The 24,464-nt window shown below is 48.1% G+C and overlaps 1 protein-coding gene across 5 annotated transcripts in view; it reads left to right on the top strand.

The window, feature by feature from the left end:
- Positions 1-15,418: 15,418 nt before the first annotated feature.
- LEF1 (lymphoid enhancer binding factor 1) overlaps positions 15,419-24,464 on the top strand; it is a 68,190-nt gene continuing 59,144 nt past the window's right edge. For 3 of the 5 annotated variants that reach the window (XM_082051945.1, XM_082051946.1, XM_082051944.1), the window contains exons 1-3: positions 15,989-16,436; positions 17,288-17,351; positions 18,858-18,991. In XM_082051945.1, coding sequence (XP_081908071.1) covers positions 16,227-16,436; positions 17,288-17,351; positions 18,858-18,991 — 408 coding nt within the window. In that variant the 5' untranslated portion in view covers positions 15,989-16,226. Of the gene's footprint in view, positions 15,836-15,988; positions 16,437-17,287; positions 17,352-18,857; positions 18,992-24,464 lie in introns of those variants that run through there. The other 2 variants (XM_082051943.1, XM_082051942.1) reach the window with 2 other exon arrangements.

Genomic DNA, 24,464 nt, shown 5'->3' with positions numbered 1-24,464 from the left:
CAGCCAGCAGCCATAGGGGACAATTAACCAAGGAAGGAGGCTCCAGAAACACACCGGAGGGTACACACAGCCACAAAATACATGACAACAGAGTACAGTATATAGCATTGTAGTGGCAGGCTGTGTTTTCATTAGGGTGTGCCAAAATACTAAACCAGGACAAGAAAGAAAGAAATGTTTTTGTAATAAACCACGGATCGCCCCTTTGTAAAACAAAAGCTTAATTGCTGTAGAGACAAGGTCTGTGTCTTCTTGTGTTTGTTTTCTGGTGTCTATCTCAACAGCCTCTTTATATACTATTGAAATAGCAATAAATAACAGGAGCCTTTAAGTGCTGATGCAGCGTTAACACTTACTACTAGTAATAGGTGTTGATGAACAGATCTTTACTGCTCATTTTCTGTTTGAGCCCTACTCCGTACAACACTCTGCTCTCTCATTCTCCCCACCCACTGCATTTAAATGAACAAACCAGGTTTTCTTTCTGTCATCTCCATCCATCCTAAGAGCTTTGATCACCAAAGGGAACATGCCAGAGCTGGCAGTGTTCTCCTTCTGGGGGAAATGTTGATATTTCAAACTTATTTTTGCTGTGCAGCTGAATGACAGCAAGTATTGTCAGTTGGTTTAGTTTTCCAGGGAAAACAACACCCTGGTCAGGATAGCTTATTTAGCTTACATTTAACATATCATTTGTAATTTGACTTATGTTATTTTTTTCAATGACTTTTTAACTGCTTCCTAAAAAAATACAAAACAAACCTTCAAGAAAAAATCGCTTGGAAACAAAACACTGAAGCTGCTTGTTGTGGCAGTAATCAAAAGGGACATATTAGTATCTTGCTTTTATATTTTCAAATAAAATTCACTGAAGTGGCCACAAACCAAGCAGACATTTACCCTTTTAATAAAAATGGTATTTTTATTGGAAACACATTCAGAATAATTTTTCATGGACTAGTTGAAGGGACAAGCACAATGTCACCCTGCTATTTCTCACCTCCCTATGACCAAGTTTTCCTGCCAGCTCTTCTGTGGACCTCAGCTGGGTCACCATGGAAATATGAGAACAGAAAGTGTGTTACGACCCTCCTGAACTGAGTTAGTGGAGTACAAATACTCCATCAATGACTATATAGATATGTATCCAAAGCAGACCGGGTAGCGTCAGTCACCAGTGCTGTCCCTGTCACCACTGACAGCAGCAGAGCCGGTCACACACTGACCATTTTCCTTTACCTAACAAACCTCGCTTGGCTTCCGTCTTTATTCCCAAGCCTGGAAAACAGCAATGCAAGGGCAGTGCAGAGCAGAGCCAGCAGGAGGTGCTCCTATAGCAAGAAAATATGTCCAACAGAGTAAATCATAGATATGTTGCACCCAATTTCCCTTCCGCTACAATATCATAAATGTCTGGCATACTCAAAAAAGGGGTTTTGGCATAGCAGGGAAACCAGTTTGAGCTCTCTTACTGCAGAAACGTAGACAGCTGCAATATTTCTCCTGTTTTTAAGTTACTGTAATCAAGCAGATTGCAAAAGAGGAAAAAAATAAATGAAAATACGTTATTAGGTCCTAGTAGACTTGCAATTTCTGAATTTCTTTTACAAATGCCCATAGAGTATTCCGTCTTTATCCTCCCAAGTCACTGAGAATAACACATCAAAGAGCATGTTTGCATTTCTATAATAGATAACAGCATTGACATAAGCTTCAGGGTTCATACAAACTATAAACTGAATTACCAATCTCCTATCTCACATATTTATAAACTGTGAGTCAAGCCTGGAGAAAAAATTCCAACTCCAGGTGCAATAATTATTCCAGAGCTTTCAGAGTCACTTCTGAGCTGCAATCTGAATTCCAGTGCATGTGAATTATCAGTTTGGTTTGTACCAGCCTCTGCTCGTGTAGCAGGAGACAAACAGCAACCCAGACTCTGCTGATCACTGCCTTGGCAAGGTGGGCATCGTCATTTGGACGAGAGATATTGTAAAAGCCATGGGTCTCTGTCTCCCCTGGTTGAGGAAAGAAGTGAAGCTCACACAGAGAGGGCCCATTTTTGGCAAGACGAGGCATCTTCCAACCTTCTTTGACACCAAAACACCAAGGGGGGACCCTGCCTAACAGATAGAGCGCTTCCACGAGACCACAGGTAACCAGCCCAGCAGCAACTGACAAAGGCCAAAATGGGAAAAGTCACCAAAAGCTGCCTTTCTCCTGCTGGGTTGAGTGTGACTCACCTAAATAACAGGGCTGAGAACATAGTTCTCGGGTTAGGGTGCACATCGGTGAAACACAATATCTGAAGGCAACATGAGTCATTCACGCGGCAGCTCTCTATACAACCACATTCAGGTTTCATGCACTATATTGTCAGAAAGAAAAACAAAGTGGAAAGGAAAACATTGCTAAAAAAAAAGGCTATTGTTTCACCTCACGCAAATACTTTAAAAGAGAAACCAAAAATCTTAAGCCAGTAACACTTCTGGAGCGCCAATACTGGTCTGAGCCACCAGCTCCTTGTTGTAACTCCCCAAAATGTCTCTTCTGCTACTACTGTTCAGCATGCCCACAAGGAGAAGAAATAATAGGTGTCAGAGGAACTAACAGTGTGGGATTTGATGTAGGATGTTCTTTTCCTGTGTAGTTTGACGAAGACTGACTGGAGTCCAAGGTGGACACATCTGTTTCTAGACCTCACACAAAAAGAGTAGACCAAATATTTTATGTGAACTTCTCAGTAGTATTTGATTCTGGAATATATAACAGCATATAGGCATTTAAGACATGCAAAATTAGGGGACTCCAATTATTATGGTTTTGTTTTGAGAATTCAGACTTCTCCTCTTAGGGTCTTAAGAAACTGTTTTGATAGGAATTGCTCTAATTTTTCATCTTAAAGAATTTATGTTGCATCAGCCCTATGGTCCCTCACCACAACACAGGTAGAAACAATCCATTTCCTTGCACCATCCCCTATTGCATTATGTGGTAATCCATTAAATCCACTGTATTAACTACCTCGCAACTGAAATAATCAACTATTTTTATTTCAGTGATAGGTCAAAAAGTTCTTCTCAAATGTGTTGCTAATTTACTGAGCATTTACTAATTTAAAAACCTTTCCTGACAGGACCAATTCCAAACCAGAGCAGGTATAACACACCCAAAGTTTTGCTGCTTGGTGACAAAACCAGCCTATAAAATGACCTTTTGGAGGTTCTCTTAGCTTCAGCAGCGTGATCAATTCTTGTCCACTTACTACTGCACCAGTAAGCGCAGAGTTGGCATTAGGATTTGGGGTCAGATCAGCAGAAGGATTCTGGTGACAATAGCCGCATTCACGAGCTCTGTCAACGCAGCATGGTTTATTTAATTCAGCAAACACTTAGCCCTGATGGCAGAGAAAGGCAAAGCAATGTAGACAGAAACATTAAGGTAGAAGTGCAGAGAAAAAAATTTCCCATGGCTAGACCATGTCTAGATTCAAAGGAAAATTGAGAGGGAGAGCAAGGGATTTTTGTTGTTGTGCCTGGGTTGTTTTCTTCTGAAACAGAGTCCTGTTCTTGTGCTGCAAGTGGCAGAAACATGAGGTGAGGATCGTTAAGTGATGAAGGCTCTGTGGCTGACAGATTACAGGACAGAATCAGCTCAGCTTCTTTAACTGAAACACTCATTGGAGTCATTATCTAAGAGGATCGATAGGAGAGAAGCAAGTTCAGCTTTCAGGGAAAGAGACACAGCACTGGAAAGACACCCAAAAAGGCACTAAAAAGTACTTGGCTCTTGAATGGGTTAGTATTTTAAAAACTGGACTGTGTAAGTGAAAGAGGAAAAACTGTTCCAGTAGAATATGCACCAACACTTGGAAGTTTACGAACAGGAGCCCTTTTGTACCGTGACACTGTTTTGTTTGGGGTTTGAAGGCTTTTTTGTTCCTTTCTGGCTCAAAATTGCCTTAAAAGAAATTAAAAATAAATCTTGCTCAAAAATCTTCCTGAAAAAAAAGTGGGTTTAAGTTAAAACACACAAGAAAGCACATACAGAGGATGGGATAGTATAATATGTTCGACCAACTCTCCTGTCAAATAATTTCAGAATCAGGACAGCATCAGCAAAGGCTCTTTATGCACTGCAAATAACATACATGTAGGCTGCAGTCAGCAGAGGTGGGTTTCTGAAAGGGGATCCGGGCTTGCAGAGTTGAGTGAGCAGTTTTGTGTTCTTCTAATATTTTCATTTGGTTTATGCACTTAAAGCCTTACTAACTTACAGAGCCTTCCTTATAGTTTTAATGTAAATGAAATAAATCTGTATTCCTGCAAAACTCCTGCCAATAAACCCTTCCCGTTATGCCGGTGTGTCCAAATGGCCAAACCTTCTCACCATTACTAAACAAACGGCAGACTGTTTACAGAAACCCTCCTAGGTTAAGTATGGTTAATGGTATAGCCCAGCACAATAGCTTGCTTTTATATACAGTAACTTGCACAGAAGAAAAGCTTTCATTGGAAAGGAAAAGTGTAGCCAACAAACTAGCCCAGTTAGGTGTAAGTGCATTGCCCCACCACCCTCCAGATGAGCTGATCAAAGAGTGTAAGCAGCATTTATTAATTAAAATAACACATGTATTTAGTATTTGTGACTATCACGGACCTGCAGTGCTAGAATTGCCAGGAAAAAGGCATGCCAAATACACTTCACCTGAGCAAAGAAGCGGGGAGAGCAAGGTTCCTCCTGTGGCAAGGCAGGGAGCTGTGCTGCTGGCCCAGCGAAAGGAAGGCTAGCCCAGGCCCTTCTGGCCACTGCCTTGGCCACAGAGATGTTCACACCAAGCTGCTCAGCCTGATTGTATATGCTATATGTATACAAACACTTATATGCACATGCACATATAGGTATATATTCAGACTCTAATCGAGATTGGAGTCCCGTTGTGCTCCCCGCAGCACAAATACAGAGGATACCATGGGTCTGCTCCAAGAGGCATGTCTCTGAAACCACAAGTAAGGATTAATTTTAAGCAACTGCTGCCAAGACCACTGAAAGTATGTGCCTGAAAAATCTTCCATTGTCCCTTGTGCTGGGGGCCGAGAGATTAGGAATGAGAAACCAGCCTCCTTCAAATGGTTTCTTACAGGACCCTAAGCCCACTAGCACCACAGTGGCTCTGGCAATCAGTTCCTTGACTTGCTCTGAGAAGTGTTCGTGTCTTCTGCCCTTCACTGAGCACCCATTGACATTAAAGGCTCCTAGGTCTTGGTCAATGCTGTTTGCTTTTTCTTTGTTGGCCTCATGTCTGAGTCTCATAAAACTGAGACCAAGAGACTGTAAGTGACCTTTGGGCAATTTTCGCACCATCCATCTGTTGCACATAACTTCACAGGCAGAAGAGCTTGCACCTCCGGTACGGAGAGAGAAACTAGAATGCTCTTCCAGCCTTGGGATGCTCAGCAAGCCATTTTCAATGATTTTTCCCCCATCTTCTTCAACAGCATTTGGTTTAGCCACCAGTTGCTCCTGTGCATTTCCCAGGCTCCTCTGCCAAGCACACCACCCTGCCGCATGGTCTCTGTCCCCAACCAGCCTGGCCCTTCTTCCCTCAAAACCACTTCCAACAACCCTATCAGGGCACAGGCATTTTCCTCCTGGACCTGACAGTAGCTCACGCCTTTCTCTGTGATCGTCCAGCCACACAGCGATCTTGAAGGAAGCTGAGAACCCATGTCAATCTCAAGCCATGCTTTTTCCACATCACCCAAGTGATGGCCACCATTTAGGCTCCTGGCGGAACCAAAGGGGCAGAGACATTAAAAGTTAACTATTGCATGCTCACTAAGCTATTTTATATTATATTAATCTCCTCATTATCATTGGAATGGATTTCAGAATCAGTGTGAAAATTGTTGCTGCTGCCATTTCCTCCTGTACCATGTAGTAAACTGGTATTTGCGCATGTGATGGGAATATTTATGCAGACCACCACTGAACTGACATGCAGGCATTGGCCCACATGTGATAGTTACAGGCATTGCTCCACACTGAGTTGTATACTCAATGCAGGGGCCTAAATTACACAGCAGATGAGAACTCCCTTTGAAAAGGCTTACAAGGTGTTACCTGTTTCCCAGGTCAGAGTCAGGACTTTTGAAAGCACCTATGTTTTACAAGATCCAGATCAACTGAACAAAGTAACATCAACAGGAGCCCCTCTCCTCCTTGGGCACTGGGCATGATGCAGCTGCCCTGCTGCCCGGCTTGAAATCGGTGGTCAGTCCCAGGGGATGTTGCTGATGCGGGGAGAGCTCATAGGCAGGATGTGCAGCAGTAACAAAGGAGACAAAAATGTGACTGAGGGGACAGGGATCTTCTGAGAGGTGAGGACACGAAGGACAATTCATGTCCCCAGATGAGGATCATTCAAATATGTTCAAAGACAGGAGCAGAAGCTTCTCTGGGGCAGAGACCTGCTAATTCGGAGGGCATCCCAAGCACAGCAGAGGCTGTGTAGGCACCTTCATAAACCGTTGGGACATCTTCTTGCCAGAATCAGACCTGAATTCAGACCCACAACATCAAATCCACCAGCACAGGTCACAGTGCAAATAAAAGAAAACCAGCTCACTGCAACCCTGCAAAAGAACACCCCCAAAAGCTGCTCTGCACCCTTCCTCTGGATCTGCCTCTGGACTCTGCCTCAGCTGTTTTTCAAACACCATAGTAGTTCCTAAAGCACCATCATATTAATATCTAAATACAAAATCTCCTGATGTCTTGGGCTTAGTGAACCACAAACTACCTTAAAAATGCAACATAAAATTAAAGAATTCACTGTTCATAGCTCCAAGTAGGGAACTGAGTAATTAATATATAGCTTAATCTACAGCTTTGGATATCCTTATACAGCTCTAGTGCTCTGGCCTGCAGCCCCTTTGCTCTAATTGCTCTCGCTAAAGATAGCACTCTTCTAATGCAAAATAATCTTGTGAATTCTACACCCGTATCAAGGCTAAATGCAGGGTGCATAAGAGGAAAAGAAGAGAGCTCAACATAACAAGGAATTTGCTTGCATTCAAGGGAAAACAGAAAGGTTTACTGAAAGTCAAAATAATATATCACAAATGAAATTAAATCCCATTAAAAGCTAATTTTTCTAGTCATCTCATATTATTTTATTGTGGTGGATGTTTCATGGGTGATCTTTTCTTAACACATAATGTTGAGCCATAGCCTGTCTGCATGCCAATGATGCCTTCTTTAAAGAAATATAAATACCATGCAACACTTCTGATCTTTCTTGTGTAAAGATTTTGTTTTATGAAACACTATTTAGATGCTTCATGGCCAGCAAACATAAATAAACGTTATAAAAAGTAGTCTTGGCTGCGAGAGAGGTCTGAAAGACTGAATTCCTCAAGGGACAGACAAATAAACCAGGGAAAGTTTTATTTCATTATCAACATAGTAGCGGCATACGCACATCAGCTGGTATTAATCTTGGTTATAGCTTGAGGCCAGTGACTGACGGCATGCTGCAAATCCAAATTCTGAAGGGGAAAAAAAAGGTGATCCTCTTGATTGATATATTAAATCTCATTTAAGTTAGATTGGATTGCAGACATCTGACTTTTCCATCACAGCATGCGTTTGGGTGGGTTTCTGCCGTTTTTGGTTTTCCTCCTCTGCTGTGCTACCTTCCCTGTGCCTGGAAGGCCTGCCTGCAATTGGAGGTTCAGGGACTTCTTAAACTGGAGATTGTATCCGACCAGTCATGTTTCATAGCCAAAATGAATTTGCCTAATCCTTTTCTGAATCCATTCATCATTTCGGCCTCCATAACATCTTACAGCAAGGAGCTTCATAATTTAATTACACATTGTGTAAAAACATACTGAAATCAGTAAAAGTTATTATTATAAAGTATTTTAGCCAAGAAGAGTATTACCAGCTAGAGTCCCTTGTTTTGTTGAAAAGCCTTGCTGGGTGGGCAAGGCTGCTAGAGGCTCACCCAGATACGCAAGCTTTGCAGTTTGTCCTTCCTTCTGGCCAGCACGAAGCAGGAGAGGAGGTAAGGAACATAGCGGGGAGAAAACACGGCTTTCTGCGGAGATGTGCAAGCCCAAACACTGATGATCAATCACGGCGTAACGGGCTGACATGGCAGATGGGCAACAACAGCCACGGTCTGGACCCTGTCTGGTTTCAACCCTCAGCAAGTCGTCTGGCCGCTCTCAACAGGTCCCTCCTCTCATTACCTTCTCCAGCAGGGCAGAAACCATCCTCCTCCTTAGGAAGGGCTTATTCCCATGGGGTTGAGCACCCACAGCTCTGGCTGAACTCAGCAGGAACCACAAGTGGGCTCAGGCCAGCACCACATGGGGAATTTTGGGACGGTAAGTGCAACCATTCACTTATGGTTTTCTCCTCTACTCCACACTGCTTTTAATGTCATCCTCCTCTTTTTTTTCAGCTCAGGGTCTCATCTATAAGTCCCTGCTCCAGCACAGTTATGAATCAAGGTCTGCAGAATTTGACCAAAACCTCCTTGTGTGGGCGGTTTGCCCCACTTTAACAACCCAGCCATACCTGCAGGACTTTTGCTCACATCCCTTTAGTTCCCTCATCCTTAGAGAAATTCTCAATTGCAAGCTGAGATTGATCTCGCTCTTCATCAAAAGGTGAGCCCCAACTGCTGTCCCCATGCGTTGTGCTTCTCTGTACTCCACACACCACGAATACACGTATTTTTGGATTGTTACTAGACTCAAAACCATGAAGCTGCAATGCTGAGGTGACATGGCTCTGAAGAATATTCCAGACTCCTGCAAGTTTCTAACTTTCTTTTGGCGCTTCCCTAGCAATCACCACCACCTTTGAGTGGCATTCAGCTTTTACTGTTTAATACCTCCATCGGGCAAATTAATGGCCATTGGGAAGAAAGAGATGGTACTTCAAAATAAAACCCACCTCCAAATAACTTCCTCGGCAAGAAGCAAAATTCGCCACCTCGTTACTCGCCTCAAACACTTCCCCTGAGGGAGTGCCACGCGTTTCTCCGAGCGCAGCGAGATCCCCGGCTGCTCTCCCCTCCCCGTCCAGCTGCGTATGTGAGACAGACTTGGTCAGACAGGGGTCAAAGAATTGTAGAAAACTAAATAGGAGTCGTGCACTGGGAGCCCACATTCACTGCATTGCTGAACTGTCTTACTAACCCGGGAGAAGCCTCCCACACTCCCATGCCATTAGTGCACAGCTGCCGCTGGAAAGCTGCCCGCGGAGCCTCCCTCCCCTCCCACCTCTTTCAAAGGACCTTGTCTGGAGCTACCAGGCTTCTGCTGGCAATATTTGACAGGGCACAGAGGACTACTGTCACTTAAAAACAAGTGAGGGATTACGAGATGCTTTGATTTTGTTGGGAGCGCAGAAAGGGAACGGCCGCCTTTCAAAAGCTGGGGGGAAACGCTGGTGCACACTCAGCTCTGCATGTTTGTTATGTATTTGGCAGAATATTACCAATTGGTTTAAGTTGAACTCCAATATAGGCCTAGCTATAGCCAAGGGCTTTTGTAGAAGGATGACCTGCCCAAAGTACGTCACGTACTTCAAGGGCTACAGATACTAATTTGGCACTGTACAAGCAAGTACCAATAGAAATAAGCATTTTCAGCGTGAGGCTTCTGAGAATGTGTGCGTGAAACCCCTGGAAGAAGCCCCTTGGTGCCTTTCTATGGTTCATCCAAAAAGTCGCAGCGTGAGAGACGCACCAGCACTTTGGAGCGAAAGTCCAAAGGAGCAGAAGCAGGATGTGGTCAGAGGTGCCTTTGACAGTGTGTCCATGGACCCTGCCCCTGGGTACAGCATCCTGGCTCTTGGGTATGGAGAAAATCTCATTCCTTCTGGGCCACATATAACTTTTATTTATTCAGGAGCGGAACTTCCACCTCTAAGAAAGTAGAAAATGTTGACGTAGATGGGAAAACTGCTGCTCTGCAACTAAAACACGCTTCTTCAGCCAGAATCTCTCATAAATGCAGAGTCCAACAAAACTACTGAAGTTTGGATTTTCAAAGGCCCCCTCGGGGATGTAGCACTCTACTCCCTTTGAACATCTGTTTGGTCCTTTCAAAAATCCCAGCCTAAAAATCCCTGCTGGGGGGCAGTGAGTTGCTATGCTCTTTTCAGGTCTTACCTTTAATATATTAACCTCGCATTTTGCATTCTCCCATGCGTGGCTTTCTGGGTTTGGTTCTGACTCTGAGTCTTCCCTCCGCTTTTATCCACATGCTGTGGATTATCTGATCTGATGAGCCATCAGAAATAGAATAACCCTGCAATGACACTGTAAGGGTTAGTTCACAAGCTACTTCATGTCACCCTTTATTTGAACAAACCATGCCACTTCCCCTGTATTTTATCTTGTGTTTAAACGATGAAAAAGAAAGCAGCCCCTGAACTGCTAACTATTTTAATCTCAAAATAAGATAACATATTTGTGAGATCTGAGCCACCAATGCCTTCCTCTAAACAAAAGCTCTTACAGTAAAAATGCACTGGTGAGATTTGCCCACTCAAATCTCATAAAGCCCATGTTGTCGCAAGGGCTAAGAAAACCTAGCTCTTTAAATAGAGTAATTCTGAGCTAAGAACATTAATGGCATCCCAGAACTGGAAAGCTGGATGTGTAAATTAAAAAGCAAAAAGCATATATACACTCTTAATATCCTAATACCTATTACATGTGATCTCTTTCAAAGTAGCTTTAAATGAGAAGTGCAGTTACTCTTTGATATAGCTGCTAGAAACATAGTCAGGATGCCCTTTGTTATAATTTTAAAAAATGAGTCCGCATTTCATAAAGAGTCATAATAAATTGGTTTTCAAAACCAGCACACATTATTCCCTTTTTGTTTTTTCCTCCGTTCCACGCACAAATCTGCAGCAGATATGAAGCTCTTCCCTTCGTTCGGCAGTGTCCTCTTGATTTCGCCCAAACACGGACTGTGAGAAAGAAGCTGTCTTAGCTACCAAGGATGATACACGCGGTGAGAAATCCTCCCCACATCACCCCCGCCTGAGCTCCCCCAAAACTGCCGCGGATTGGCATCATTGCTTCATCATCCAAGACCCCACAGCCCCAGCAGTGTCTGGAGACCACAGCAGGTGACCCACACCGACAAGCAGTTGGATGTGGGTCATGGGGATGGAGGCCACAGCACCTGCAACCCAAACCTGGACCCAAATCCAAAGCCTCACCAGCTATCTGGACCCTGCGTTAGCAAAATCACTGAAAAGGGACTGCACTGCCAAAGGGACTGTCTGCCTGGTAGAACACAAGACTGATGGTGCTTTGGGGTTTGCCCCAGAACCATCCTGATCTGTTATTTACAGCTTTTCCTACGACATTTATCAGAGGAGCACACGAGCCTCTTATACACAACATCACATTTATTCACACCGTGAAAAAGAGGCTTAGTAGTATTATCCTTGTTTTAGAGGTGAGGAACAGGTCCGTATTTCTAAATACACTTGTGCATCCTGAGCAGCCCAGGGCTGGCTCCCCGGCAGTGCCGCACAGCAGCCGAGCAAGCGGGAGACCAAAGCGGTACCGCTGCAGAGCCCAGGGCTAATTGTCACATCCCTGCTTACGCCCCGCTCGCCCCACGTCCTGACGGAGGAGGATTTATTTGCTTCAGAAGGAACTTGGGAATTCAGCCTATATATTCAACTTGCACATAAATCATGGATGTTATCTAAATAGGGTGGCAAACACAGACCTGGGGAACATGCATAATTTGGTCACATTGCCTCGAAAAGGCACTGTGGCAGCTTGATTTGAGAGATTTTGGAATCCTACATCCTCTTGCGTGCTTTGGAGTCCTGGGGGAGCAGCGGGAACCCAGAGGTGGGTGGCTGTCCCTGTGGGCCTGGGGTGTGCAGGGTGGTGGTGGGGTCCCCTGGGGCTCCATTCCCGCGCCCCAGCTCTGCCACCCATGCACCTCATAGCTCATAAAAAAGCCGTGGTGCACTCCTGTCCCGTCGGGGAGCCACAAGGCGCAGCGTGGGGTGCCACAAAGGGCTCTTGCCCCACAGCGCATCAGGGGGCCACCCTCGACATTTTCCCCCTGGGGGAGACAAACCCGTGGAGGGTTTGCCTAGAAAGACTCCCTCCAAACTGGCACTGGCCTCTCGGGCGGTGGGGTGGTGGGGAGGCCTTTTTGCTCGTTTGTCGTCAATATAAAGGAGCTTCCCCCCCAGGGCCGCGCAGCCCCGGGCCAGCCGGGCGCAGGGACGTGCCGTCGGGGCGGCTCTTCCAGGCACAGCCCGCTTGGCTCCACAGCCCGGTGGTTTTAAACAAAAGGGTTGGGGTTTGGGTTTGTTGATTTTCTTTTTTTATTTTCCGTCTCAAAAAATAACTGCAACCCCCCTTGCAAAAATATTTACTTTTCCCCTCCCGGAGAAAAGCAGCTCCTTCCCGCCGGTCCCTCCCCACCATGTGCGCAGCGTTCCCCTGCTCTCGCCCATGCCTCCGGGCTGGCATGCGTCCAGGGCGGAGGGGTTTTATATTTTTTTCTATTATTTTCTATTTTATTTCCACCGCACATTTCGGCTCCAGCTCCCCAAACTCTTTGATCTCCCCCGCTGTCTCCTTACCCGGAAGAAAACCCTTGCTCGCTCAGCTGGGAGCTCGGCGCACACGTGGGCGCCCTGGCGCGCCTCCATGCTCCTGCCAAATTTAGTCACACAAAGGGCCCGAGGGGGACGGGGAGGGGGGATGAAAGGGGCCGCCGGCGGGACATCAAAGCCGCTGCCGCCCCGCCCCGCTCCCGCCCTCCCCTATATAGGGGGCGCCGGCGGCGGACGGCGCTTTGCACGCGAGTGTGTTTCCCCCCCCCGCCCCGTTTATTTCGCCCTGGGGGGGCGTCCTCCTTGGGAGCCCCGTTCTCCCCGATCACCCCCGCGGAAACTCTGCGAAGGTCGCCCCGCTGCCCCGAGCGCTGATGTTCGGTCCGCCCCGGGAGCGGCGGCACGTTTCCCGTCTCTGTTCCCTCCCCGAGGACGGGCGAGCCGGGCTGACCGGGGAGTACTGAAGTGCGGTCCCTCACAACGCTGAAAAAAAAAAAAAAAAAAAAGCTAAAATGCCAAAACCCGCTCAAGCGACCAAAAAAAGCTAAAATGCAAAAACGTCCAAAATGGAAAAAAAAAAAAAAAAGAAAAGCACAAAAAACCCACAAAAAAACCCCAAACCAACACAAAACCAAAAAAACAAAACAAAACAAAACAAAAGCTAAAATGAAAATTGAAAAAAATAAAAAACGCAACACAAACCCCAAACCAACCAATACCTAAAACGCGAAAATAAACGCTGTTAAGGTACTAAACCGCGCTGCAGCCGGTGCGGGGTCGGTGGCGACAAGCAGCGGGCACGGCGGGGCGCGCTCCCGGCGGGCGCGGGTGGGGGTACCGCGGGTCACCCTCCCTTCCCCGGGCCTTTCCCTCCACGCCGTGCCTCCCTCCCCAGCCCCTCGAACTGCGAGTAAAGCGACAGCTTTGTGTTGTCTGCAGTCAAATCTGGCGTTGGAGTTGAGGTTTCCTGAGTTTATCCTCTTGTCATAAATCATTACGGTCTCCACCTCCGCCCGCCCCCCCCACCCCTCCCCGCCGCCCCCACCCCGGCCTTTTTCTGCCTTCAAAATCTTTCCACCAAAAACTGATCTGGGAAAAACTCCAGCTCACATGAAGGGGGAGACCCTGGGATGGCGAAGGGGCGGGGGGAGGCTGCTTTTCCAGAGGCACCCGGTAATGAAACAGAGGGGTGGCCTCGCTGCCGGCTCCTCCGGCGGGGACCCCCGCCTGCTGCCGGGCCGGGCCGGGCCGTCCCGTCGCGGGAGCGCTCTGCATCGCTCGGGCACTCGCCTTAGGGGGAGTTTCCGAAAAGAAGCGGACCAGGGCACCTTCCCCTGGCCCGGGTGCCCGGTGCCCGCCCAGAGCCGGAGAAGGGAAGAGGGGCGGGAGGGATGCGGCGGCATCTCCGCGAACAAACCATCTCCGAGTTGCCGTGTGCCAAACAATCGCTTCCCAATATCCTCTCTCCAGCCGCCTTCGGGAGAAAGGGGGTTTTCCCTCCATCCGGCGAGCGTTGCACAATTAAGCCCATTCCCAGGGTTTACATTTCTAATTTCTTTCTTTCTCGATTACATATTTTACGCGCTTGTTCGACTTGACAAGTCCATCCCCCGTTTCCCGCTACCTGCTCCCTTTTCTCGGGGTTTGGTGGGTCTCATTTCTCAGCTGGATTTTAATTACTGGTTCGTGGGCAAGGATGCAGGGACGGGAGCAGCGGTGCGGTGAGCCGGGCTCAGCCCGCCCGGGTCCCAGCCAGCCGAGCCGCCGCCAGCATCTGCTGAAAACGGATTGAGCATCCACATGTTCCCCTTTCTCCGTCTCCCGGCGCTTGAAGGTTTAGCAACCTCGCGGGGCATATGCAAAGCACGAAGCACACTTTTCCGATGCCAAAATCGTGAGAAGTTGTTTCCTGCAAAACGTGCGCCCATCGCAGTCAGAAAATAAAAGAAGTTGCGGATCCTGACGTTTCCCAAACGCAGCGCCTGCTTTTGTTATTTTTTGTTTATCTTTTTAATCTATGTGTACCCTTCACCGCGGAGATGCCGTGTCACACGGGAGCTAACGGGGCAGCGCGGAACGGGACGGGGCGAGAGGTGAATTTCTGTTGCTGCTCTGACACCATTTCCCGGTCTGAAGCAGGGGAGAGCTCACCCCAGCTGTTTTTTTCCCTGTCGCTCGGGGGCTACTACACATTCCTGCCGGGCACTTGCTGAATCTAATGGCGATGTGTAAATCCTGCCCTTCGTCCGAAGCGGGCGCGGGCAGCGTCCGGGCAAATCCTCGCACATTCCCCCCGCTCCCCTTTCCCGAGCAGCGCCATGTGGCCGCAACACCACCCCCCCGCCCCCCCAAAAAAGGGGAAGTCTCCACAAAGCAGCCCAGAAAAAGCAGGTTTGTCTGCTTGGAGATGCGGCGAGTGCCTCTGCCCTCCTCAGCGGGCTCCTATCTGGGGGGAAGAGGACCAGCAGTGCACGCACACGACCGCACACCCATGTACATGTAGACACAGACAGACACACACAGGCTGCTCGGCGCAACCTGAACAAAGTTTGCCCGGGGGCAGCCCCGCACCCCACACCCCCCTTCTCCACCGGCCCCGGCCCTCTCCCTCCGCCCCCGCCGTCCGGCCCCCCCGACCCGGGCGCGGTGTCAGTCACGGCGGCGGCTCCTTTCATCTCCGCCGCCCCCGCCCCGCCCCGACGGCGGAGGGAGGGAGAGCGGGAGGGGAGGGCGGGCGCGATGCTGAAGTTGCGCCGCCGCCGCTCCGCGCCCCACCGCCGCCCCCCGTGGGGCGCCGCGCACGCCGGCTGTGGCAGGCGGTCCCGCGCCGGGCGCTGAGCGCGGAGGCGGCCGGGGAAGCGGAGGCTCCGCGGAGGCAACTTTTCTCCCTGCCCGCGGGCGCGGAGGGGAGCGGGGGGACGCCTCCCCGCCCGTTCTATCTCTCCCTCATCTCCCGGGGCAGTTTTTTCCTCTTTCCCCCGCCCCCCGCGGTGCCGCCGAGCCGAGCCCAGGCGTGCCCGGAGCCGCGGCCGAAGCGGCGGACAAAGGCGCGGTGGGTGCGCGCCGAGGGCAGCGCTGTCCCCGTCCCCCGGGGCTCCCCCTCCTTCTGCCCGCTCTTCCCCAGCCATTTTAACTCGGGCCAGTCCGGGTGGCGGCAACTTCACTCGGAGGCAAAACTCGGGCGGGGTCCTCTGCCCTCACCTCCAGGGTGAGCCCAGGCCCCGGGGGTGTGGATTGAAGGGGGGACGGGGCTTCTGAGGGGCGGGCCCCGGCGCCGTCCTTGGGGGCGGGCGGGACACAAGCGGGTGTATTTCGACTTATTCCGGCTGTGCGGCGCGGCGGGGCGAGGCTTGCTGGGGTGCTGGTGCCGTGCGGGAGCGGGGGTGCTTCAGCCCGAGGGGGCGGGCGGGAGGGGGTCTCCAGCTGCCGAGAGCAACCCCGAGGACTTCACGGGATTTTTCCCCTTCTTCTCTCCTCCTTCTCCTCCGCTCTCCTCCTCCTCCTTCTGCCTCCTCCTCCTCCCCCCGCTGCTCCTCCCGCTCCCGCTCCCCTTCCCGCGGCGGGCCGGCGGCCGCAGCAGAAGCCGCGCTGCCGTGAGGATGCCGCAGCTGCCGGGGGCCGGGGGCGGTGGGGGGGACCCGGAGCTCTGCGCTACCGACGAGATGATCCCCTTCAAGGACGAGGGGGACCCCCAGAAGGAAAAGATCTTCGCCGAGATCAGCCACCCCGAGGAGGAGGGCGACCTGGCCGACATCAAGTCCTCCCTCGTTAACGAGTCTGAGATCGCCCCCGGCGCCAACGGGCACGAGGTGCGCGGCCGCGGGGGCTCCGCGGGGCAGCGCGGAGCGGCCGCGGGGGCGCGGGATGCCGACGGGCGCCGGACGCTGCCGGGAGGGAGGGAGCGAGGGAAGGAGCCTCGGCGGGGCATCGGGGAAACTCCTATTTAACGAATTTCCCCCCCCCCCAAAAAAAATCATCCCACACCAATTACTGTTTGCAGAGGGGCAGCGGGCAGAGCCGCGCGGGCTCCGCGCCCCTCCGCTCTCGGGGTCGGGCTTTGGGGGGCGGCCCCCTCCGCGCTTCGGCCCGGGACCAGAAAGTTCCCGCGAGTCCCCCGACGGTGCGGTGGTGTTAGACCTCAAGCAACCATGGAATCTCGTCGGTAAAATCAGCTGGGTTGGAGCATTAACCGTAAACTCTTTAAGGGATTTGCATAAAACTGGGAAGAAATTCCCGGCGCTAAGAGAACTTCAGGGTCAGTGGAGAACCTGCCTATTTTTCTTTATTTTTTTTTCCCTCTTTCCCTAAAGATCTGGTAATGATGCAACCTGATTTTCGTTATTATTTTTGTTTTGGCTGCCGAAGCTCCAAATGTTTTCCAGAAAAAAAGCCCCTTTCTTTAATGTAGAACACTTCTGCTAGAAATGCTTTGCAAAGCCCCATAGTTACCAGTGCTTTCATAAGGTCATCATTTAAACGAATGTTTCTGGTACAGTTGCCTTCCAAGTGACTTAAGAGGGAAAAGAAAGATGCTTATCTCTTGCCTTAACTTCTTTATTTCTACAAGAAGCTGTAGTGCTGTGATCAATAAATGAGCATCCATACAATGACGTTTCTTCTTTTTCTTCTTCTTTTCTGGTGCTGGATTCCCTGCGGTCAGGTTTCCAGGCAGAACCAAGCGCAGGATTCCTACCATGATAAAGGCAGAGAGCACCCTGAGGAAGGTGAGAAACGCATGGTCCTGTCTTGCAATATTGTCCCGCTTAGTCCCGCTGGAAACCTCCGCACGGTCCTCCAGCTGGAGCTTGTTTGTTTTGTTTTAGTTTGGTTTTTTTTAAAACATAAATTTAGTACCTTTTGGGGAAGGGGGATGCCAGGGTTCTATCAAAACGCATTTAAAAAGGAGATGAATGCGCAGCACGTTTATCTTGAGTGACCAAATGGTATTTCAGTTGTTTAGAAACTGATAAGTAGGCCAAATGGATCTTCACTGAAGAAATAACTATTTTTAGGATATCAGCTAAAAGACATCTATCTCTTCACTCATACAACACAGCCGAGTTGTGCATGTTCAGAAACTCATTGCTTTTTTCCCCATAGCCAAAGTCTGTTGCTTAAATCTCTGCTTCCAAATCTAAGCATGAACAGACCTCTTGATTTTTTTTTTTAGTGTACCAGCTGGTTAATTTTGATTAAGGAGGACGGAGGAAATAACAGAGTTTGTTGAATATCAGTTAGGAAGCTGGACACACACACAAAGAATCTGTGCTGTCAAGGATGGGAGATTATGTTTAAAATTATCATCACGAACTAAACCAGATCATAGATTCCATGTAAAGACAGACACAGTTCAGTTCTGGTGTTTTCCGGGACTCTGTAGTGACTGTTCTCCAAATTGGTCATTAAACAGCCTAAAAGCAATAGTGGACATGCTCGCAGCATTTTGGCAGTGAGGGGGAGGAGATCCCTTCTGTATGGTTTTCTTCTCAGCCTTGAATCCTCTTAAAACCTCACCTTTGAGTAGTATCATTGTCAACAGTCATGTACATGGGAGACCTATTCACCCCTTTTTACAGGAGCTGGACCCAAATTCTTTATTTTCCTACAAAATAGCCTCCCTCACTTGGCTTCTCTCTTGACTGTAGTGCTGTGTGTGTTCAGCAGCCCCCCCGAAATGGTTAGGGTCTCCTTCCAAGTCAGCCCTTGCCCTCTAATTGTTCCCGGTGAGTGTGGCAAGAATTAATTGTTTGCTGTACACAGTGGCTCAGCAAGAGAAGGAAATTATTATATCTAGTTATCATTGCCCTGTTCCTCGCTTTCCTAACAATGCTGTTGGGAACCTGTCCTGGCAATACTTCTGAATCCACACATCCTAGAGGGATGTATAAAATGGGGGAAAACTGCTCTTGAGAAATGTGATGCCATTGCTGATGTTTCCTGCCTTGATGTGAACAGGGACTAGCAAAATAAACGGATTACTCTGAGGCTATTCCATATTTTAACCATAAACTACTCACTGAGAGTACTTGGTCCTTTAAGAATTAACTCTTTTAAAAAAAATATTATTGCAAATTGCTGGGGATCACTTTCTGTCAGAGGTAATTTCCATGAGTAAGGACACGTTTGCATGCAGAACATTTTTTATGAATGCACAGTACCTGTTTAAGTGCTTTACTTCACAAGAAATGTGTATGTGGGGAATAATGTAATCATTGTTTCCTCTTCCATAGGAAAGCATCCAGACAGTGGCTTATACAGCAAGGGACCATCATACTCTGGTTATTCTGGGTATATCATGATGCCAAATATGAATAACGACCCGTACATGCCTAATGGATCTCTGTCGCCACCCATCCCCAGAACAGTGAGTTATCTCTTCCAAAGACCGGTTTTGGCGAGCTGGGTTTTCTGCTGTTCGGTCTGCAGTGCATGTTCACGCCGGGGTTTTTTGGGTGGCTTCACTTGCGGTGAAGGTTGCGCTTCTGCTGTTCAGAGCCTTCGTCCAGTGGAGTTTGAGAGCTCTTAGAGGTGTTGGTAGCAGCCGCGGTGGAAAAGCTGAGATTAACGTCTGCAGCGTCTGACATCCTTTGAACAGGGCTGGGGGCTTTGTTGGGGGGAGCCCTGGTTTATGACTGTGGGATAATGTATGATGGAATGATGCAAATGCCGTCTTTGTAGTGACTGGGACAGATGTGAATTTTCTGGCTTGAACTCTTCATTTGTTGAGGAAAATGAAGGGCTGGAAGCAGAACTGCTGAAGTTGCTTGTCAGTAAGATGAAAAGATTAGATTCTCTATTTTTTTTTTTTGCCTTCATATATGGCATTTCTCTTTACTGGTTGATATTTATTTCTGCCATCAGTTCTCTACGTGAAGGCTTTAAGTATCTGGGAGTATTGCTTTGAAACATATTCCATATCTTCAGCCACAAATTGTGAAATGGTTGGTGAGGAATTAATATCAACCGTGACACAGTAGTTTCAGCTTTCTTCTACGTTGTGGCGGGTACTGATACTTGAGGTCGATTCCTCTGTTTCCATTGGTGTAGATGCATGTTTGATGGATTTTAATGTACTTTTAATTAGTCAATTCGCGTATGTTTTTGCAAACCTTTTGGTATATGTCTAGAGTGATGGAGGGGCAATGTTAAAATGAGCTGTGGAAGGGTAGGACTGGAGTGGAGTGGGAAGCAAATTAGCTTGTAGGCATCCTGCTGAAAAAATGCCACTGCACTTGTGTGTGCTGTGATACAAGAAGTTGGATGCTGTTATTTCCCTGTGATAAAGCAGTTTTCTGTCTTACTGCCTCTTAGATTTTTACTTGGCGGTCTCTGTCAAACAACTGGCATTATTTTACTCTCTGACGTTCTTATTTTTCTTCAGGATTGTGGCTTTTGTCTTCAAAAATAAAAAAGGGAGAGCCTGATCTGTGTTGGTAATTTGACAGTAGAAAAGCATGTTAGATAACTGGATGTTTGGATTCAGAATGACAGGGCGGTTTGGCACTGGGAAACACACAGATCTGCCCTTTTATATGTCACCGTTTGTGTTTGAAAGATGCAAAATTCCTGCAATATATTGCTTTCCACAGCTTTGTTTTTAAAAAGGACCTTGTTTGTTTATAAATTACAGTTCAGAGGCCTACAGCCATTTAGGGTGAGGTATGATGACCACTGTCTGTTGATATTTGTTGTTGTAAACACTGCTCTACAGAAAACTTCTGTTGGGGTGAATCGTGGGGAAAAGGATGCAGCTTCTTGAGATGTCACCGAGTCTCAAACCTGTCCGGTTTTTGAGGACAGGGAAACTTCAGCCTTTTTTTTAGCCCATGTTACCTTGCTAAGAAAGTCCCTAGTGCTGGTTTGAACAACAAAATCCAGTTTAATTATTCACTGAGGATTTTCTCCATGTATGCGTGTCGTGGGGCTGCTGCTCTTTGCTGATCTCAAATAGTTACCCCAAAATATCAGCTTCTTGCAGAGGCTGCCTGCTCAGGTACTTTAGGAACCATCCTACACGGGTACATTGGAGGGGAGGAGGGGGGAAAATCCATCTGCTTTCTGATTGTAAAGCTGCCTGCTGAACATGTGAGGGGCTAATGTAGCTCAGTGTTGCTCTTGCATGTTAGAGGAGCACCGCTGTTTCGGCAAAATAGTGCTGTTGCAGGGCCGCGATGTTGACATAAGCCTGGAGTTCTTTCAGTTTAACCACAAGGCTAGACGCTTGAGTTATTAAATAATTTTTTTTTTTGTTTAATTGAACTGTAATCTTTGTCAGTCTCCTAGCTGACAGCTGGGGTTTAATGCGTGTGAGATCAAAACGCCACATCCAGATGACACGCTCACTCGCCTCATGGCGCCTGCATTGCTGCCTGCTCACCTTTGCGGGGTCCCAAATGCTGCCCCCCGCCTTTGCTGTAGCTCCTGGTTTTGGGGGACTGTGCCAGGGCTGGGGGGCAAGGAGCAGCCAAGATCAGCAAGGCCTGAAGGTGGAGGTCTCCCCTGGGGTGTCAGTCCCCCGCCATTTGTGCGGGGAGCAGCCCTGCGGTGTGTACCTTGGCCCTGCCATTTGCATGACAAAGCCGCTTCTTGTTAATGCATCTGTTGCCTGGAGGTGTTAGGCAGGATTAAAAAGCCGCCCTGGGGCGCTGAATCTTTTTTTCTCCCGGCACAAGCCCTTGGAAGGACCCGGGGGAAAGGCAGCCAGACCCAGGACCATCTCTGATGGAGGTGGCCTCAGCTTGCTACACCAGTGCAGAGAGAGCAAAGCTTCCTTGGAATGGGAAAAAAGTTACCTTCACCAACACATATAGGAAAGAAAAGGAAAGAAAAAATGCTTTACATCTTTGCTCTGTAAAATTAAAAATACAAATCTGCAGTCAGACACAACTTGTCTAATAAGCCTTAAAAGGAGAAAACTATAGTGTAATTTCAGTGCAGCTTTTAGAGGGGAGAGGGTGTATGAAGAGGATTTCAAATTTTCCTAATCTGCTGTTGTTAGAGTGGTCTCCTCTACTCCTACTCTTTATTATTATTATTTTTTTAATTATTTTTAGTTTTTTTTACATTACTGGCAACCGATTTGCCTTTTACAAGTCAGATTTGTAGGAGCGGGAGAGTGTTAATTACAAGTTCAGCTACAGCCCTGGCACCACAGTAGGTGTTCTTATCAGATGGGTGAGTAAGTGAAAAAGCGAAGCAGTTTGTTTGGGAGGCTGCAGGAGAAGTGGCACATGGTGGTACTAAAACCGCAGTGACACCTGGTGAACGTGCATCCTGTCTGCTCGAGATATCTTTTGGTGGTTTCTCAGCATCGTGACGGTACTGAAGATGGGAGATGGAGACAGACGGTTGTTTTCTAACACGTGTGGGTTTTTCTTACCTTTTCCTTAACAAGACCAGTTTTGAAGTAGCAAACCTTTCTTATCCTTGTGTTGGGAATGTGAGGACAAAAGAGGTGACTGAAGAAGAAATGTCTCTATCTTAAATTCAACCATAAAATAATTTTGTCTTTGTTCCTCTCTCTTTCCCAGTGAATTAAATCTTCTGTGGGAAGACAGAGGATATCTGCAACCTCCCTTTTTTTCTGTTCTTATCTGTTCTTGGGGTCTGGGCTTATTTCTTTGTGGTTAAACTGTCTCTTTATAGCAGCTGGAGGTGTTAAATAGGTTGGAGGGTACAATTTGTAAACACCTTACAGGGACTTGCAACACATAGCATATCCATTTGCAAATGATGAGGAATCCTGCTGAAACTGTTTGAATGCAAGGAACAATGTTTATACGCAGGACCTCCCTACTTTGCCCAAGTTTTGGATATTCCTTGTGTGCTTCTGCCTGGCATGGGGTATGGACGTAGGTCCTGTCTTGAAGAGCTAATGTTCCAGGAAAAATCTTGCAGGTAATATGGACAAGAGGAAGGACGGGGATAGAAAGAGCAAGGAGGAAGGATGAGGGTAGAAACAGCAAGAACGAGTGGCTACAGAGCCTCAGTAAGAGGGGTTTATTTCCCTAGCTACATCTTGCTGTCTCTCTGAAAGCAGGCTGGTTCACTTGCTTGTGGGGAATTTTTGGGACCCCTAGGGGAATGTACGGGAGTGTTAGAGCTAGCATATCCAACTGCAGAAGGACGTGAACCTGATTTTTCATAATATTACCTCTTCCTGAGAGCCGGCTTCTGCTGACTGTGCAATCGTAGGCACTTGCTGGAAGCCTTGATCGGCTGAAAGCTCCCAGGCCCAAAATGGAACGGGCTTTGTGGCACAGATGCTGGGCCTCAGCTCCCGCTCCCGTTTCACCCATCAGAAAGCTTTGCAGTAATTCCTGAGTTGGCATCGGAGCGGGATGCTCCGAGGGCCGTAGGCAGCTGTGGTCCTGTTGCACATCTCTTCCTTCCTCCTGCAACCCCAGGTTTGTGCCTGAAGAAATGCGTTGCACGGGCAGCGCAATCAAAAACCCCACTCATTATATATTTGTGTATCGATATGTGTGCATGCTCACGTCCTAAATCTGCTTTTTTAGCTATATATCTAGGAACTAATTCAATATAAACTGTAGAAGGTGGAGCTGCCACTTTCATTTTAAGGCAGTTTAAAAGCAAGATGTCATTCCTGTTGTTTTGGTGCTCTGCCACCTCTTCTCCAACTTAATACCAGGCAGAAAAAATCTTAATAGCTTGTTACAGGCTGCGAGTGCCAGGGACGATATGGCTCAAGAAGAAAGCGTGAAGCTCCATAGGTTCAGGCATCAAAAAAGGAAACGGCTTTTTCTAGATACTTGCAGCACTGCATGGCTGCAGGCGTCAAAAAGCCTGGGTATTGCAGGGCTGCTCTTCCCAAGTACTTAACTTCTGTTTATAGTTAGGCAAAACTCCTTCTGATACAGGAAGGAAATAACCCATACAACAGCCTTTTACTGCGGGTGTAATATTTCTGAAATCCCTTTAAAGCATGTGCTTTTTTTGCTAGTAGTAAAACACTGTGTCTCTCAGAAGATGACACACGTGTGAGAGCATCCTTTAATATGGACGCTGAACATTTTGCATCCTGAGGTTTGTGCGCTGTGTGGCCCGCTGTGATCTCCCCCGTTGCTCTTGCACAGACGGACACATCTGAGGGAAACGCTGCTGTGAAGCCGGGCAGTCTGCGGGCCCTCGACCTGGTGGAGGCAGGTTGTCCTCGGCGTGTGTCCTCCCCACCGCTGCAGGGAAGCCATGTGTTGTGATGCTCCGGTTGTGTGCGAATGACTCCCATTTACCCCAAACTGCCCCTGTCTTGGCTAGCAGGCAGTCATGGCTAAGCTGCTTTTGGCCATAAGGCACGTTTGGCGTGAAGACTGTTCTCATCTGGCCGTGGGGTTTGGTCCCTTCTTGCGGGACGCAGCTGTTTGGCGTGCAGCTCCTGCCCAGGCAGCCGGGGATTAGTGTCTCTGTCACTCCGGCCCTTCGTGAGCATTAGATTCACTTAAGAAAATTGCATTCAGAATAAGTTAATCTAGCAACCCAATGGCTTCTATTTCGAGACTTGGATCTTGTGGATATGTTTATTTAGTTTGGGTTTCCCACTTCAAAGGAATCTGTCCTCTCAGCAAGAAAGTGATTGAGCACTTAAATAAAAACGTATTCATTGAATCTTTGGGATTGAGCTGAAAGTGCAAGAGGGAGGTAACGTGTGTGCCGACTGTGCTAATCAACGGGGGATTGCCTGTTCTCCTAAAGGGGAAGAAAAGTGGTCTGAACTGCCTGAGGAGTACCTGCCTTCGCTGGCTTCTGGCAGTGGTGTTGCTCACTGATGCTTCAGCTTGAGATGAAGGACCTAGAATATCTTCACCTGTGATCTTCAG

This window comes from Streptopelia decaocto (genome assembly GCF_964273445.1).
Source record: "Streptopelia decaocto genome assembly, chromosome: 4".
In the NCBI taxonomy this organism is placed as follows: Eukaryota; Metazoa; Chordata; class Aves; order Columbiformes; family Columbidae; genus Streptopelia; species Streptopelia decaocto.
The sequence above is the reverse complement of the archived record's forward strand: the minus strand, read 5'-3'. Positions and strand labels throughout refer to the sequence as shown.